Source organism: Podarcis pityusensis (genome assembly GCF_964106645.2).
Source record: "Podarcis pityusensis genome assembly, chromosome: 8".
In the NCBI taxonomy this organism is placed as follows: domain Eukaryota; kingdom Metazoa; phylum Chordata; class Lepidosauria; order Squamata; family Lacertidae; genus Podarcis; species Podarcis pityusensis.
The window spans coordinates 34,829,828-34,847,049 of NC_138033.1; the positions used below are offsets into that span (position 1 = coordinate 34,829,828).

The window sequence follows — 17,222 nt, forward strand, 5'->3', positions numbered from 1 at the left end:
TGCGACAACTAGCTTGGCACACAGATGTTGCTGTGTGGCAACATTCTTTGACCAAACAGTTGTGTGTTAAGCCTGGTTTAAAAGGGAGCATTGCTACAGAGACAGCCTGGCAATCCCATATATATATATATATATATATGGATGAATGAGAGAGGAGAGACAATGAGATGTTCATGCAAAGATGGAGCTTGCCACTGTCCCTAAGTGGGAGATGCCTCAGTTATTCTTGCAGTTTTGCACTGTCTTATAGCAAATTATTTTCCTTTGTCTGAAGAGGGTGGGAACCAGAGTTCAAATATGAGCTCTGTAAATCAACGTATGGGGAGGTGGGAGGGGGAGACACCTAAATCCCCATCTAGAATCCCTAGGTCCAGCTTGCTTCTTTTAAAACCATGCTCTGGGTGTTTTTTGAGTTGCAGTTGTCTTGTGTGTTTGTGATTAAAATGTTTAGCTTTCATGCCTTTTTAACATATCACATACATTCTATAGAAGAGAGTATGCATTTTATTTTTTATTTTAAAAAATGAGGGTGTGGATATGCATACTGTTGAATGAGGGAAAATGGAAACCTTTTGTCTTCTGTGTGTCTTTACCACATTGGTCTCATGGTCATAAGTGTGAAAAAGTTTAAAATAGGGAATTTATTGTAGAAGCAGTGTTTCTTCATCAAGCCTACAATAATTAATGGACATAAATGACTTATTATAGCAGGAATTGATAAAATACATGGTTATTATTAAATAAGTTTTGTAGATTTTGTTAAATAATGTTTTATACATCAAATTTCTATACACATTTAATTTGTATAATGTGTTTAGGAACTATATCCATTTTTAATTATGTACCATTTTTATAAGGCCAAATGTTGTAACAGAAATGAAATTAATTCCAGCCTTATCACCACCTATTTAAAACTTTTTTTTGCTCAAGAGTGATTCCTTCTCTCCCCCCCCCCCCCCGCTATCAGAGGAGGAATAGTATTTGTTTCTCACTCTAATCATCTCTTTAACAAATGATTCATTAATTTCCAATGGTATTGTTGCAATTTGTCTTATTTGAATTTAAGATTCATGGGTGACTGTCTTGGTGCAATGTATGAGATAACTATTTAAAGTAGACACCTGAAGTCTCAGATCTGTTGATTCTTCCAAATTGCCTCACCCCACCCTAATGTATTAATATCAAGTATCGTATTTTTATTCTTGCTGCCTCTTTGTTGTAATCTTATATGCATTGATCATACTAGTCTGGGAAAAATAGGTTGTAGCTTTGAAAGTTTGATTGTGACAAAGTTCTTCCAACCCTTCAAATGCTCAGAAAGAAAATTATTAAATGACATTTTCAAAAGTGTCGCAGTGAGTGAGCGTGTCCATCTCCTGGTTCTGCATTTTGCATCTCCATTTAACTTGGTTATCATATTTCAGTGCTTGCAATATACTGAGAAGGCTTTTTCGAAACAGGCGTTGCCCAGCAAGTGGGCGTTGGTGTGTGCAGATGCTGAACACTTGGTAGATGGAAAGTGGGGTAGTGGGGAAGCTTATAACTCTTGGCTTTTTTACAGAAACTGCAAGATCTTTAGTGTTTCCAGGGAAAAGAATCATAAGCAGGTACATGGGATTGTCTCAGGGCAAGAAAAATGAAGTGGTTAAAATCAGTTGTATTTTAGGTCTGGGGAAGCTTTCAAGCTTAAAGAAACAAAGCTAAAATGAACCAAAGAGTGTGAAATGTGGGCAGCAAAGAAGCTTTAAAAAAAATGTGTTTGAGCACATGCACTACATTTTAATGTAGTTGTTGTGAAGCATATAGCTCCATTTGCAATAGTACAAAAATATATGTGTCGGTAAAAACCCAGCTATGGAAATGCTTCTGAAAAGCTGCAGATGAAGCATTTCTGACAGGGAGCCAGAGGGCTGACTGTTGAAAAAAAGGAGAGATATCATGTGAACAGGAGTAACATGGTAAAGACAGAGGAGTTGCCTTTTCAGCCTAAGAAACTCAGTAGGACAGAGGATCAGTGACAGTGTTAATTGCTGGGTGGTTTTCTTATATATTTTAGAGGGGCTATTGGTTTTGGTTTTGATTTTTGGATGGCATTCCAGGAAAGCTGTTCATTGATATAATTCATTTGAAGCCAATGATTCTACACCAATGGTGAGGTTTTTATCAGCTAATTTATGATGGCTTTTAAAGTGTTTCTAATATTATGAATGTTAAAATCAGGCTTCTTTGCAATGGCAAAAGTGCAGTATTGTGTCCAGGTAGACACTGGAGATAGCTGGTGTGTGTGTGTGTTACTTTTTCTTTTTTTCCCAAAAAATAAACTTCTCTTTGGGTAACAAGTTTATGCATGGCTACTCAGAAGTAAGCCCTGTTGAGTACAGTTGGGGCTTACTCCCAGGTAAGCGAGTATAGGATTGTAGCCCAAGTCCCTATGGCTCATGGAGCTTCTCTTTGTCTTTATATTGGGAAACGGACTCCCCTACCTCTTGTATTCCCAAAGAAAGCCTCTCTCCATTGATTTTTCATAATATCCTAACCCTGCTTGAATGCATTGAATGCTGAGAGCTAAGGCGGGGTCCTGGAGTAGCAGAATTGTGCTTTTCTGCCCCTTGTACCTGAGGACAGTGCAATAGCAGAAACCACAGCTACATAAAAGAAGGAAGGGTAAAAAGACACATCTAGATTATTTTGAGGTTGTTTGAGAAAGAAAGCATTAATGTTGCTTGCTTGAAAAATAAAAGGCATACGTGTAACTTCAGTACTAAAATGGCAGCAAAAAGCAATAAAATGGCGTCACGAGGAAAAATTAGTTAACTAGCCTGATTTCAGGGCGTTCCCCTTGCTCATTCTGAGGAAGATGATTCTTTTCAATTCTGGTTGCTGCCAGTTATGACCATCATTTTTCAGTTTCCATTCTAGAACCAGAAATAGCTCCTTTTCCCTTTTCTATACCTTTGCATCCAGTTTTGTGCAAGTGTATATGGGAGCATCTTTAATGGAAAATTATATTTGAAATTCTCTTTTTCTTATTACAGCATTTCTCCATTCTAAGAATAAACTATCATTTAAAAGGACTCTGTCTGTGTGCCTCAGAAGATTAACCTTTGTTTCAAATAACCATGCTTGGCTCCTTAGAAGCATCATATGAGTTCCTGCAACTTAATGTGAGGGGACAGGACATCAGTGGAAATGGTCAATTTGTGGTTTAGAACAGGTGTTCTATCGGGGTGCCATACACAGTAGCATATATCCAGCTATAAGTATAACGGCGTGCCAATGCTCAAGATGGCTTGTCAGAGCATTTGAAGCACTGGCCCCAGCATTTCACTAGGTATAGTTCAGCCAGCACATAGAATGTGGAGTTACAAGAGCTTGCAGAGCTACTTACAGAACTGACTTTGTGAAGTCTGTATATTGCTGAGCCCAGAGGAAGGCTGAAAGCAGGATGTATACTTTTAATGTAAAAATTAGTTTAATTTTTCTGTCATCACCATTATTAGTTATAATAATCTCTGGTCCAAAAAAACACAACAACTGTGACAGAATTCCTGTCCAGAAATCTGTGACATAGCTTGGTTGTAGTGAAACCAAATAAGGGTTTAATTTATTTGTTTGATAGTAAACAAATATTCACTGACCCCAAATTTAGGTCCAGGCTATCAACTGGGACACAGACCTTCAAATGATGATAAATTTCCAATAGGTGGTAAGAGGTCTTTTCCTGTCCCTTCTGCAAATTCTCAGCTATGAACTAAATTATTTTGTCAAAAATAATGGTCATCAAGAACTGAGAAGAATATTGTTGGAGCCTTGGAGCATTAAAGACCATCTGCTAATAGTGAAATATTAGGTGAAAGAAAAAACAAATGCACTAATTTTATTTTTATTTTTTTCTACGTATTTATGTAGCTCAAACTTTGAAATAGTATTACATGGATTTATAATTACAGTGGTACCTCGGGTTACATACACTTCAGGTTACAGACTCCGCTAACCCAGAAATAGTGCTTCAGGTTAAGAACTTTGCTTCAGGATGAGAACAGAAATGCTCCAGCGGTACAGCGGCAGCGGGCGGCCCCATTAGCTAAAGTGGTGCTTCAGGTTAAGAACAGTTTCAGGTTAAGAACGGACCTCCGGAACGAATTAAGTACCACTGTACTCTCTTTAACAGATTATTAACTCAAAGTAGATTTACTGCCTGGTGGAGGTGGAATTGACTCCTAGAGACAGCTCAAAACTGAACCTTGCCATGCACTCATATGCCCCATTCATATTGCATGCATTTTTAAAGCTTAACAAGTGTCTGGTGCCAAGCATGAAATGTCAGCGTTAATATACATTTCAACAGAAATAAATTACAAGCAGAATTAGATTAAATCATGATCGACTAATGGTACCCGTCCCAATGCTTTGAGTTAGAAATTTTAATTTAAAAAACAAACAAACTGATGAAGTTATTTCAGAATTTGAAGGTTAAAATGGCTGCCGGCACCATTGCTGCTGCTGTTGTCAGAAGCACCCTCATAAAAATGGAGGTCAGTGACAGTAAAATTAGTCCCGCCTCCTCCTCCTCCTCCTCCTTTTTCTTCTTCATGTTTGCATGCTTTCTGCATACTTACTGGCGAAATTGCCATTCCAAATGGCATTGTCTCATATACCAAACTTATTCAGGGTGGTTAGCTCAGTTTGCTTTGGATATCCAAACCTTTCAGCTGGCACCCAAATATTAAATGCGGAGCCCTTGTCAAATTTCCAGTTGTAATTGAACTTCTCTTTTAAACATCCCTATATTGGGTCTGATCCATCCTTCATGGCTGCAGCTTTAATTTCATTGTGGGCTGTATGTATCTCAGTCTGAGCTTTCCTGAAATGAATGGAGATGACTCAGCAGTCATGTTTGATGGGTTGCGTCCATTGTCTGCAGCAATGCAGCTATTTGAAGCCTTATGTGAGGACTGTGATTCCTTCTCTATGCACATGTTGGAGTTTTACTGGGGTGTACTAAATTCCAAGACCTCCTCACCTGTCAGCCTTGTTCTAAACTTGATTTAAAATTCCCTTTCTACTTTGCACATCATTTAGTTTCAAACAAAAGAAACGATCACACTTGTATATATAGTTGCTAAAACACATTTACGAACCTTGATACCACATGTGGTCTATCATTTTGTTGTCAAGTTAGAGAGAGCTGCTGCATTTGCTTTTTTATTTAAGGGTGTTCTAGATGCTCACAAGTCTGCAGTGCAGCACAGTGCAATAACTCATAGTGAGCTGGTTCAGGTGTAATGCCAAACCATGGTTTGGTGTGATAAGAGCAAGCCTTCAGGGAGGTTGAGGCCATGCTCCCTGCCTTTTCCTCCCACCCTCTATGCTGTAGTTCCTTCTCTACTTCACCAAGCCTTTATTAGGCACTACAAATACAGGCCATCATAAAACATCCATATATAAAATGTTAAAATATATACAAAAACAGCCATGTAAAATATATAATAACGAGGGTTTTCGTTGGAGTTTCTTCCCGCTAAATAGTACCATTCACTACTCTTAAGAGATACTATTGACAAAGACTCAGCTACGCTTGCAGTTACTTCTGAGTCAGACAGATAGAATCTGATATTTTCATTGTGCGGTGATGTTAGACTACCCAAAAAAGGGGATAGCACACGTTAACTGGTTGTAGAATGGACAGTAGAAAATAATATGTTCTACAGTGTCTGGTACATTCAATGTCTATTGTTTATGGGGATGTATAAATATCTGTCCTTGACAAAAGCTGAGGGGAAAATGTTGAGTCAGGCTAACATGAAGGACCTGTGTTGGAATAGAATTATTAATTTTGAAATATAAGTTCCCCTGTTATATGTTGTATTTAAACCATAGAACTTGGGGGAGCAATTTTTTTTTACAGCTGACGCAATGTTTCGTTTTTCAATGTCCCTTAATCTGGTTTGAATATTGTGATAAATATATCGCTCATAGTTCCCTCTCTCTATTCCTAGTTTGAGGCAAGCTATAGTTCACCCTAACCCAACAAACCTAATATTTACATTTGCCCTGCAAACCAGGGTTGCAATCCATAACCAAATCACAATTTGCTAGTTTAGACCAAACAGCAAGTGGGTTCCCTCAAACAAGGAGATGGATTACTACATTGGGGTTGTGTTTCAGAAACCCAAGACTCCAGTTTATTGTAGTCTCAAATCATAATTTGGTGTTATATCTGAACAAGCTCAACATCTAACCCTTCACAGTTTTGTTACCTTAAGAAAACTCTGGAAGAAGGTCTTCAGTGATATGTACTTGGTAGGGCTGGTCCTAGTCATTTGCCCTGCATGATTCACAGATTGCAGCCTAGGATCCCTTGTAATGCTGCAAACAATCTTGGGCCTGCCTCTGAGTTGTCTTCTACTTCTTTTGGTGGCCCTGAAAATAATGCCATACCAAACAACTGTGTTGTTAGTGCAGATGGGCTGTCTCTAACAGAATGTCTGTTTTTTTGCTTGGTTTAACGCCCTGTCCACGACTTCCTGCTCACCATCTTTTCTGCTCTATGATCAGCATGTTCTACTTTCCTTGTAAAGAATCCTCATACAGAATTGTCTCTGAATGATGTTGTCAGAGTCTGTAATCCAATTATGATTTTGCATATGTAACGAGAACAGCCCTGAAGCTAAGTTGGCATACCCTGCAGGTGCCTTCTCTTCAATGTAAGTGTCTTGATTATTGGTTCCTATTTTTTATTTGGAATATGGTTGCCTATCATATTGTATTGTTTACATTTCAAATGCTACAGCTCTGATACTAAATATTCCCCAGAAAGACATATTTTCCCCAATTTCTCCGTGGCATAGAAGAGACATCAATTTGTCTACATTTTCAGTAATGTTCCATGAAGTTCTGATGGAGCCAAAAAAAGGAGAACAAAATTGGAGCTAAACAAAATTGGAGCTGTTTGTGCTCTGGCTCCTTGACCTTCGCTAACAAGGACTGTCCCTGTTCATCGTCTGCTGGCAGGAACTGTGCCGTCTAGCAGTAACGTCCTTATTTTGCAAGCATCGCCTAAGTGACTGGCATGGCCTGTTTGCAGGTAGTATATGTTAGATGGGCTCTTAAAGCATTTCTGATGGAAAAAACCAATCTTCCCTGCCTCTCACTCCTTTGGTGGTGCCCTGTCTTTACTTGTGCTCTTTTTAAAAGCAGCTTTTCAAACTACGTTTGTTCTTGTTCAAACACATGCATCTAAGTGTGCAAAAGTGACGTCGGAAGGAGTGAGAACCAGAGTTTCGTTAAAGGATCTCTCCTAGTCATTCCTGGAGATGACTAGGATTGAACCTGGGACCTTTTGTATGCAAAGCATGTGTTCTGCCCATGCATTCTGCCCCTTTCTCCTAATCATAGCCACTAGAAGGAACCAGAAAGTGATAAACTGGGCAAAATTAAAAACTGCAGCCAAGTAGTCATAAACTGTTTATGCCACAGCCAAATGATCTATAATTGTCATCTTGGCTTTTCAGTGGTCCTGCTTGTTTACTTTGTATCAAAGTTGTATAAGGTATCTAACTCCCTTTGTTTTAATTTATTAAATAGGAAGGACTGAACTCTGCCTGTTTCTTAACTGGTCTTGACCATTCTGATTTTGTTCTTAATCTTCTCTCTTGCATCTTCCATGTAATAGTCTTTATTAATCGAACACACATTCTGTGTGATGTGCCAGTTTCTTCTCACTCCCACTTTAATACTTTATTTCAGGATCACTTCATGCAAATCATTTTCAGTTGGAATGTGACACCAGTCAGATGTGAAGTGTTCATGCATGCACTTTTTGCAGCTTCTCTTTTTCAAAATTCAAGCAAATTGGAGCCTAATCTTTTTCCCAATTGTTATTTGTACCTAAATTGTGAGAATAACATGAAAAGGAGAAAATGGGCAAAGCTGATGTGGGATGTACTTGTGCAAGGAAGAGAGCCTTTGCCCTTTAGCATGAGAGCTGTTGCAGGCATTCCTTGGGTCTTTTCTAGCATACATGAGCAACTGTGCAGACTAGAAATTGGCTTTTGAAAATGCTGGTCTACTTGGAAGTCTGTAATAGGTGTCAAATCAAAGACTACATTCGGTGCCACAGTCTACATGTGTGGAGTTAGAGAATACAAAAGGCTTTGAATTTAAGCAGTTGGAAATTCATGAAGCCGGTTCTAAATGGTAGGGACAGTCATTTAAAACAGCAAGCTGTGTAATGAATATTGGAGAGATTTTAAGGGGGGGGGGGGTTACATGTCTGAATGCTTTGCACTTGTTGGACTTTAGGGTGTGATCCTGGTTGGTGAGGGCCAGGCCATGCAATGTCAAGGGTGGAAGATAGCTTTTAACCTAACTGCATGTGTCCCTAGGACAAATGTGTCCTGGTTCACTCATAGAAACTGAATTACAACCCGACGCTTTCCAGAAGCTTCCCATTCCTGGGGAAGATCAGTTGCAATGGGCAAGCTGTCTTTCAGGAGCACTCTGCCATTACTGTGCTGCTGATTTTTCTAATTGAGAAATCTCCAAGAAGCTGGAATTCTCTGGACAGAGGTTGAAACCCACTATGTTAATTTATGGGAGGATGGGGAATCTTTGGCCTTCCAAATGCTGTTGGACTGTTAACTCCCATAATCCCTAACCAACCATTGGCCCTGCTGAAAGTTCGATCCCAGTGTCTTCAGGAGAGCCACAGACCTGATGTATAAGCTACTTATTGAACTTTGTTAAGCTTGTTGGTAAATGTTTTAAAAAGCAGATTACATAAATCCAAATTTGAGGCTCCATTTAAATCTTTGTCATTTTTCCCATTGCAGTTTCTGTTATTCGGAATTGCTGTTTGCTTCCTTGACCCCCTCTTGTTCTGCCTTTTACCTATTCCTATGATGGTGCCTCATTTCCCCAAGTTGCCTGTTCATGTTTGATGGGAATGTGACTGGGTATAAAGCCAGGATTTAAAAAGCAAAATAGATGCACACAGCAAATAAAAGAGTAGCTGTTTTTGCTGTTCTGGATTGATGGTTGGTCTGGCTGGCTGCCTGCTTGGGTATGTTCCCCTGTGAATAAATAAAGTGGAAAGCAGAGTGTGTTAAATCAATGACAGGTTGTTAAGCCTTGCCCAGAGAATTGGCTGAGGGCTTGGGCTATGCTAAACTCTTCCAAAATAATGTGATAGATAAATAATACTAACAAAAATAGAATAGCTTTGGAGTTCAGCTATTCTCATGCTTTAGCTGGATAAGTGAAAGGATAAGCAATTATTTCTGGCTTCTGCCGTTCAGTCAACTTGCCCTTTTTGGGGTTATTTGTATGTTTTCAGGGATTGGCCTGGAGCTTGTGGAACCAGACCATCACTTTTTAACTCTTCCTTGTGATCAGGAAAGCTTATTGTCTCTTCACTGGCATCCAGAGCTTTTCGTTCTGGTTCTCACAAACCGGAAGAGAGGCAGCAGGTGCTGCAGTGCGGAGCCGAGAGAGAACAGAAGCAGGGCACTTTGTAAAGAGTTAATGCAGATATATATTGAAAGGGAAGTGTTCAACCTCTTTCATTTTAACATGGAGCTTCTTGAACATCTTCCTCTTTCCCCTCTCAAGTTGAATAATCTTGCTGTTGTAGCAATTTGCAGAGAATATTGTTAAGTTTAGTCTTAAAACTAAATTTAAGCCAGCTGTGTATGTAAGGCAGCCTTCCATCACTCCTGTAGTGCATGCTGGCTGGGGCTGGTGGGAATTATAGACCAAAACCTCTGGATGGCACCAGGTTGGTAAAGGTTGGTGTAGTACCAAATGTGTCTGAATTTAAATGGCAAGCCAATTTCTGAATCTGCACTTTTTCTTTCAACAGGGATTCCTAAAAAATGAAAAAGATAATGCTTTGCTATCTGCCATTGAAGAGTCCAGAAAACGGGTAAGTTGGAGAAGGGCATATGAAAAAGTCCTGAAATTGAAACACCTCTTCAGTAGAGAGGCTGAATCTCAGAGAATTCTGCATTCTAATTGGCATTGCAACGTGACAGATTTGTGGTTATACTATTCTTCATAGCATGAGTAGCTAGTGTGGTTCCTCCTGAGGTTGTTGGACTCCAAATCCCATCAGCTCAATAGAGCATGACATTGTTGCCTGCTTTTGCTCTACAAGTGCAAGAGCTCTCTCCCATGCCTAGTTTTAAAACCCTTTCAGAGTAATGACTTCACACCTTGGAATTGAATAAACTGTATAGACTAATACTTTTCTGTAATAAAGCCAAAGTGAGTGGAGGAGTGGGATTGCTGCTCCTGAGTTGATTGGCTCTTGTGCCATATGCATGGGCTGTGCATAGAAGAGTCAGTGGAAAGTTTGTGTCTGGCCCTAATGCCACAGTATCCCACTCTCATCCATGGTGTACAGTATTCCTTATTTGGCTACATGAGTAGGGCTAAGATTACATGCATTCAGCTAAGAGTTATACGTTAGTGCTCTGTGAACATGAGTTAGGCTCTTCCTTACTTTACTGGTTTGCCTCTGAAATCCCCTGTGATAATAATAGTGAGAAACCACAAAATGAAGATTTGAAATCACTGTGATTAAATTCAAGTTTATGTGTAATGGCCTCTGATTATTATTTTTAATGCTATGTTTTTCTTGAAGATGTGGAAGCATTGATTTTTCTCAGTTTATTTCCGGGACTGGCCAACAGCATGCTTCTGTAACGTACAATATCCACCGTACCCTAAGTCTGGTGCCATTGGCATCAATTTGGCACATAGGCAAACCAAAGCCTATATTAAGAAAACTTTGACGTGTGTGACTAATACTAATCAAGCTTATTTGTCTAACTTCTCTCATTTGTGTGTAATTTAATGCATGTGTCTACTTTAATACATTTTCCTACTGCTCTACATTTTTTTTTGTTATTTAATTCATTTGTTGACTACCCTCATCCATTTAGTATCACAGGACAGTTCATAATGCAATAATAAAACAATAAAAATGTTTTACATAAAAATAGTAACTACTAAACTAATGTTAACAACTCCCATATCAGTACAGTATGAGAAAAATAGTAACGATGGTTCAACCAAAACATCAGTATTACTGAAACATCTGGGTGGTTAGGTGAGACTGATTGATTCATCTCCAAATTGGAGGGGGGAGCTGTTTCTGCAAATGGGGTGGCACCACAGAAAAGTCCCTATTTTGAGTCACCTCATAATGGGTAAGACCACAAGAGCCTCCCCTCCTGTTTGTAAGGCCCAGGCTGGCACATATAGAAAGAGGTGCTCTTTTTTCAAGTATGTGGGCACCAGTTTATTCAGGGCTTTAGAAATGAGCATCAGGATCTTGAATTGCGCCTGAAGAAATGAGAAAATAGTGAGGATTGTAGAGCCCCACAAACTTCAGACATTTCAGCCAGCATTGTGTGTACACTTCCAGGCATAACTTTGCAGTCCCAAGAACTGGAAGCTTTTTTAAAAAAGAAAGCTGAGAATTCTAAGCTGCATTTTGCCTCCAACACCACACTCTGAACTTTATCTACAAAATGTTGGCCGACATCCAGCGCTGAGCATCATCTACTGAAAGGGCAGGGTGCAGGTGAAAGGAAAAGCTGTATGTTTCTGTTGTCGAAAAATGAAATGAAATCAGTTGCATAGCTGATTTTCCAGCATTAGTAGTAATTAGCCAAAATAGATCAGGCCCCAGCTAATGCTGGCATTTGGTCTTCTACCTGCTCAGCATGCTAAGCAGATCACAGTGCCAGGAATTTAGCAAGGCTCTCTTGGCCAACTGGGGGCTCCTGTTCTACCACTTGGAAATTGTAGCTTTCCTTGTAATTGTTTGTAACCATGAATAAATGATAAAGTATCGTCAGGCCATAAGAGATTTATTAATCTATTTATTCCATTTATAACTCGCCCTTCAATCTGAAGGTTCCAAGGGAAGTATACAGCCAAAGTCAGTATGAATTAAAAAACAAATAAATAAAATATGGCATTACATAAAACCAATAAACATCATAAAACAGCCACAGAACAGCAGAACAAAACCACTTGAAGAAGTGGTTTTCAAATCTTCCCCAGATGCCTGTAGGAAAAGATGTGTCTTAAATATTAGTTGAGGTGGTGTCTTAAAATATTACTGGCTCCACTCTTACAGTTGAGCGCTATATTCAGGGCATTAATTTGACAGCAAAATAAACCCCTGTGTTGTCTTACTGTAATTTCTGTTTTAAGACAAATCAGAAGTCAGCTGAACAGCAAAAAATGTGTTCTTTGACCTTCTGTTTTTGCATTTGTATGGGAGTAAAACATACACTCAAAACCCATTCTGCATTTTAATGTTTTTAGCAAAGCCTGATTCTCCATAGCTATCACCACCACTACAGATATGCAGTGCTCCAAACACCCCAAAACAAACCCAAACCATGGGGACAAGCTGACTTTTATACTGGAATACGGACGCACACACATACACCTGTTTGTCCCAGCCAAGGTAGCTCATCTATCTTGCTCATCTTGGTGTAATGTCCCATTCTAGAGAGAATGTAAACCAATTCAGACAGTCTCCGGAGTAACAGGTGAATGGAAATATTATGTGCTTTTGAGAACACTTGTAGAGAAGAAACACCAGGTAACCACACTTCTGCTGGGAAGCAAACTTCTTATCACTTAAGAATAGTGATAACACGAGAGAGCCCATATGGCGTAAGGTCAGGTTGATATACAACCCCCACACATAGACACACTCCTGGTGAGTGAGGCAAAATTAAACAAAGGCAATGCCACATAAATGCAGGTCTGACTGCCTTAGAATGGAGTTTTGCTCTTTTAAAATGGAGGGACAGTAATGTCCAGCTGACCAGCCCTTGTAAATTTGTGGCCAGTATGAATCAGCCTTTTTACAAGCTACTATCCTATTATAGACATAAAGAATGCCCAACTTGGTTGCTGGGAAAACGGCTGCAGCCTGCAATGAAATTGTAGCAATAATAAAATAGAGAGGAGGACATGATGCTTCAGTTATATATGGGCATGCAGACAAAACATATTTGTCAAACACGGCTGCCTGTTTAGAAAGACATATTTAGTGTTGTATTGCAGTTGACAGTGTCGTAGTTTACTGTAACACAATGAACAAAAGCAATGCAAGCAATCAAAATATTTAGTTTCGAGACATTTGGTAAATCACTAACCATTTGGAGCCTGCAAATAATTCACCGTGAACTGGTGTATGTGGTGTATGTGGACACTGATTCACAACTAAAACTTCAAGTCATCAAGAATGTAGTTCTTAACAAGATGGTCAGGACGCAGACGTGTCTTAGATTATAACAAATAATTTTAATAAATCTATGGTAACTATTTTGAGAGTGCAAGACAAGATGACACAAAGTGATTCTGTAGCTTGTATTGTCTGCAAGTCTTTGTTTCTGATTAAATTTCAATTCACTCGGAACAATCAAATATTCTTCACTTAAACCAAGAGTAGCCATATTGTTTTGCATTTGATTTATCCCAAAATGAAAGATATTTAGAAACAACTTCATTTTTTGATAGTACCAGAATGGAGAGAATGACAGAGTGATAGAATTTAATCTGGTTCTTCAAAACTTTGTTCTGATTCAGTGCATACCTTTAGAAAGGGTCTTTTTTCTGATCACACCCAGTCCTCAGAAGTCAACTTTTGTAAAGCTAAATGTTCACATAAAATGTTGATTGAAAGCTCCAAATTTCAGCACTATACATTTGTTCTAGTTCTTTCTCCTATAAAAAACAAATTTTCTCAGTGCAGACATTTAAACCTTAATTTTCCCAAGAATATTTACTTGCCAATGCATCAGCTCCATTTCTCTTTCTTTGTCCCTGAAGCCTTTCAGTTCCCAGTTTTAATGCTTCCCCACTTTTAGAACAACAAATATTTCAAATTAATTAGAAACTAGTTCTAGGAAGGTGAATAAAATGATGATTACATAATTCTGGTTGCAATAATTTAGAGATTGGGGATGAGTGAGAAGAGTATGTTGACCCTTGGTCGTAAGGCATCATTTTCACCAGGATGGGGCGGGGGCAGTTTTAGTAAAAAAAAAAAAAAAAAAAAGTAGTATTACTTGGTTCTTGACATGAATGTTGCTTGTCCTGTTCTGGGTGGGTTTGATGCAGCTTCTGCCACCCTGGTGCCCTCTGGGCACAGTCATGCAGCTGGGGCTGATGGGAGCTGGAGTCCAGAGCATCTGGAAAGCACCAGGTTGCTGAAGGGTGGTCTCTTGGGTCGGTATTTTCTGCATTAATCTTGCTTTTCCTAGACCTTTGCTATGGCTGAGGAGTATCACCGAGAATCAATGCTGGTCGAATGGGAACAGGTGAAGCAAAGGATCCTTCACACACTTCTTGCTTCAGGAGAAGATGCCTTGGACTTCACTCAAGAGAATGAGGTATCTCTTGGGCTCTCTTGCAGTTGCATCATCATCATCATCATCATCATCTTTATTTATTTATTTATTTATTCCTTCATTCCTTCATTCATTTATTCATTCTCTCTGGCTTTTGAGATTTCACTCTCTTCCTGTACACTCTCAAGCATATCTTCACAGTCATGATGTCAAGGAACTCGCTTTTAAAATGAAATCTAAGCTTGCTCACTACTACCTCCTGCGTCTCCTCCCTGCCTCCCCCCCCCCCCCGGTGCTTTCACATAATTGCAGTCTTCAGTGTCTGTAGTTTTTAAAAAATGTTTTTGATCCTCCTCAAACTCTCCACTTCCTAATTGCATCTAAAAGTGTTCTTCATTGTAGAAACGTGTGGAACCCTGAAGTTCATTTTCCAAATTGCTCATGTTAATTGCCTATGCTTCATATTGTGATCTGGAAATGATGCTGGGATCTCTTTTTCTTAAGCCTGTGCTAATCACAGAAGCATTTTCTTTATGGAAATACCCTGTGGAAGATGTTTTACTGACAACTTATTAAACTTAGTGGGCTACCAGATTTTTCAGTTGTGGGGGATGCAGACAAAATATGTTGGAAACTGGGTGATCACTCACTGCTCTTCAGTAGCAGAGCCTTGCAGACTTAGCAGGTTGTTCAGGAAGCATTCAACAGCTTCTGGGGGTTTATCTGAAATTGAGTTTACCTTCATTGGGAACATCTTTTGAACAGGTAACAGTGGGTACAAAGGATGACTAGCTTAGAGTTAAGTGGTAGACTGCCCTTATCACAAATGTTGAAATCTCAAAGGAAGAAAATAATAATCCATCTATTACACTTCACAAATCAGTTAAAAGACAGGATGTGATTTATCGCTCTGTAATGCTCTTCTCTCTCCTGCAGAGCCTATATAATACTGGTGTGTCGCTGCGAGAGCATTTGAAACCCTTGATGCGATGTTTTGCCCCCAGCCTTGAAGTCAAAGGCCTGGGAGGTTTGCCAAGCATCTGCTGCGTTAAAAGCCAGTTGCTTAACTTTCCCAATTCATGCTGCACTTAAATCCTATTTCAGAAAAATTGTGAGTGAGCGAGAGGCAGACCCCCATCCTTAGAATATAATAGAGAGTTAATTGATACCTCTGGATATGCAGAATCAGCTGAAAGGCACAGACCCACACAGCAGGAAGCAGGTCAGCTGGGGAGCTATATTTCAAGCTTTGGGCTTGTGAAAAAAACAGACACGTTGCTTCTGGAAAGAAGACCAATTAGTCAGTGATGTTTTACGGTTCAAAGAAAGCTGAACACACATTCTCTTTTAGTGGTTTCCACAGTTCCCTGAAGGGCATATGGTGTCTGGTCAAAGGAAACACAGTATGGATCATGTTTGGCTTAGCTGTGTATTCCAGGAGTGCTCAGGCCAAGGTTCCAGTTCAAATGGGATCTTCTGCTCTCCCTCATCCCCACACCCTTTGGCCATCTTGCTGTTTTTTCTGAATTTCCCCACCCCCATCTTTTTATTTTAAAGTGCAGCTGTCACACAACCTGCTTCTATACCATCTAAAGTGCGTGGCTGCTCTGTCAGAGTTCCGATATCCCCAGGTCTCTTTAAACTCCTGTATCTCTTCAGGTTTTCTGGATTCAAGATAGAGCCAAGATGGCAAGTGTGCTGGCAGCATTGCAGTCCCCCCTTCCCCCCCCCCCAATGTTGCAGCGGATAGCCAAGCCACCTGGAGCTTTGCCAGAATGGCTGCCAAGGTTTTTGCTTTGGAACGTGTGTATGAATAATGCAGATTTTGGGTGCCTGCAGTTTGCAACAAGTGAAGCTAAATGCAGAAGGGCTAGAGGCACAATTGAGTACAGTGGTACCTCGGGTTAAGAACTTAATTTGTTCTGGAGGTCCGTTTTTAACCTGAAACTGTTCTTAACCTGAGGTACCACTTTAGCTAATGGGGCCTGCTGCACTGCCACCACACGATTTCTGTTCTCATCCTGAAGTAAAGTTCTTAACCCAAGGTACTATTTCTGGGTTAGCGGACTCTGTAACCTGAAGCGTCTGTAACCTGAGGTACCACTGTAGTAGCTTTCTGTGCTGCCTAGTTGTTTGTAAAGGTGGAGAAGTCCACTGGGAATTAGAAGTGCATGTTTTATTTTCCCCTGCACTGAAATCCAAAAAGTGGGCCTGCCCATGACACTTGACAATAAAGCCTGACTGTGCTTTCCAAGCATGTTGCACATTTTTTTGAGACTCATGCAAACAGAAGACAATTATTTTAAATGCTTTTATCACACCAAATGGCTAGTTGCAGATGTTGCCTGCTTTCATACTTATTGATTACACAAAATAAAAACAGGTTTTTTCACACACCAAGCTGATTTTTCCTTCTTTGGGTCATGCGAGGGTTGAAGTTGCATAGTCTTGAATGCTGAAATGAATGCCAGAGAAACCAGGGTCTTCTCATCAAAACAAAATGTTCTCCTGACTGAGTTTGGTGATCCCAGCACTGCCAAACAGGCAGACTGAACCAGGGAAGTCATGCTGATAGGGATTTCTCTTAGCAACATAGCAGGAAGCTGCCTTTGTGGAGTTCAAAGAAACTTTGCTGAGTGGGAGGCAGCTATCCCTTAATTGATTTATTTTCCAACACCTCTAAGTATTACAAAACCTAAATCTGACTCTACACTTGACATTATTCATTGTCATACCATCTCTCTTTGTGTATGTACCATTATTTTAAAGAAATAAAGACTGGCAGTTATGAATTTGAAAGCTCTCTTGTTAAGAGACAAGGGTGGGGGAAGAGCATTG

At 39.7% G+C, this 17,222-nt stretch overlaps 1 protein-coding gene across 3 annotated transcripts in view; it reads left to right on the forward strand.

The window, feature by feature from the left end:
• Positions 1-17,222, forward strand: part of NUP93 (nucleoporin 93) — a 69,132-nt gene that overhangs the window by 30,579 nt on the left and 21,331 nt on the right. For all 3 annotated transcript variants that reach the window (XM_081017002.1, XM_081017003.1, XM_081017004.1), the window contains 2 exons: positions 9,863-9,925; positions 14,298-14,426. In XM_081017002.1, the coding sequence (XP_080873128.1) occupies positions 9,863-9,925; positions 14,298-14,426 (192 nt within the window). The remainder of the gene's footprint in view (positions 1-9,862; positions 9,926-14,297; positions 14,427-17,222) is intronic.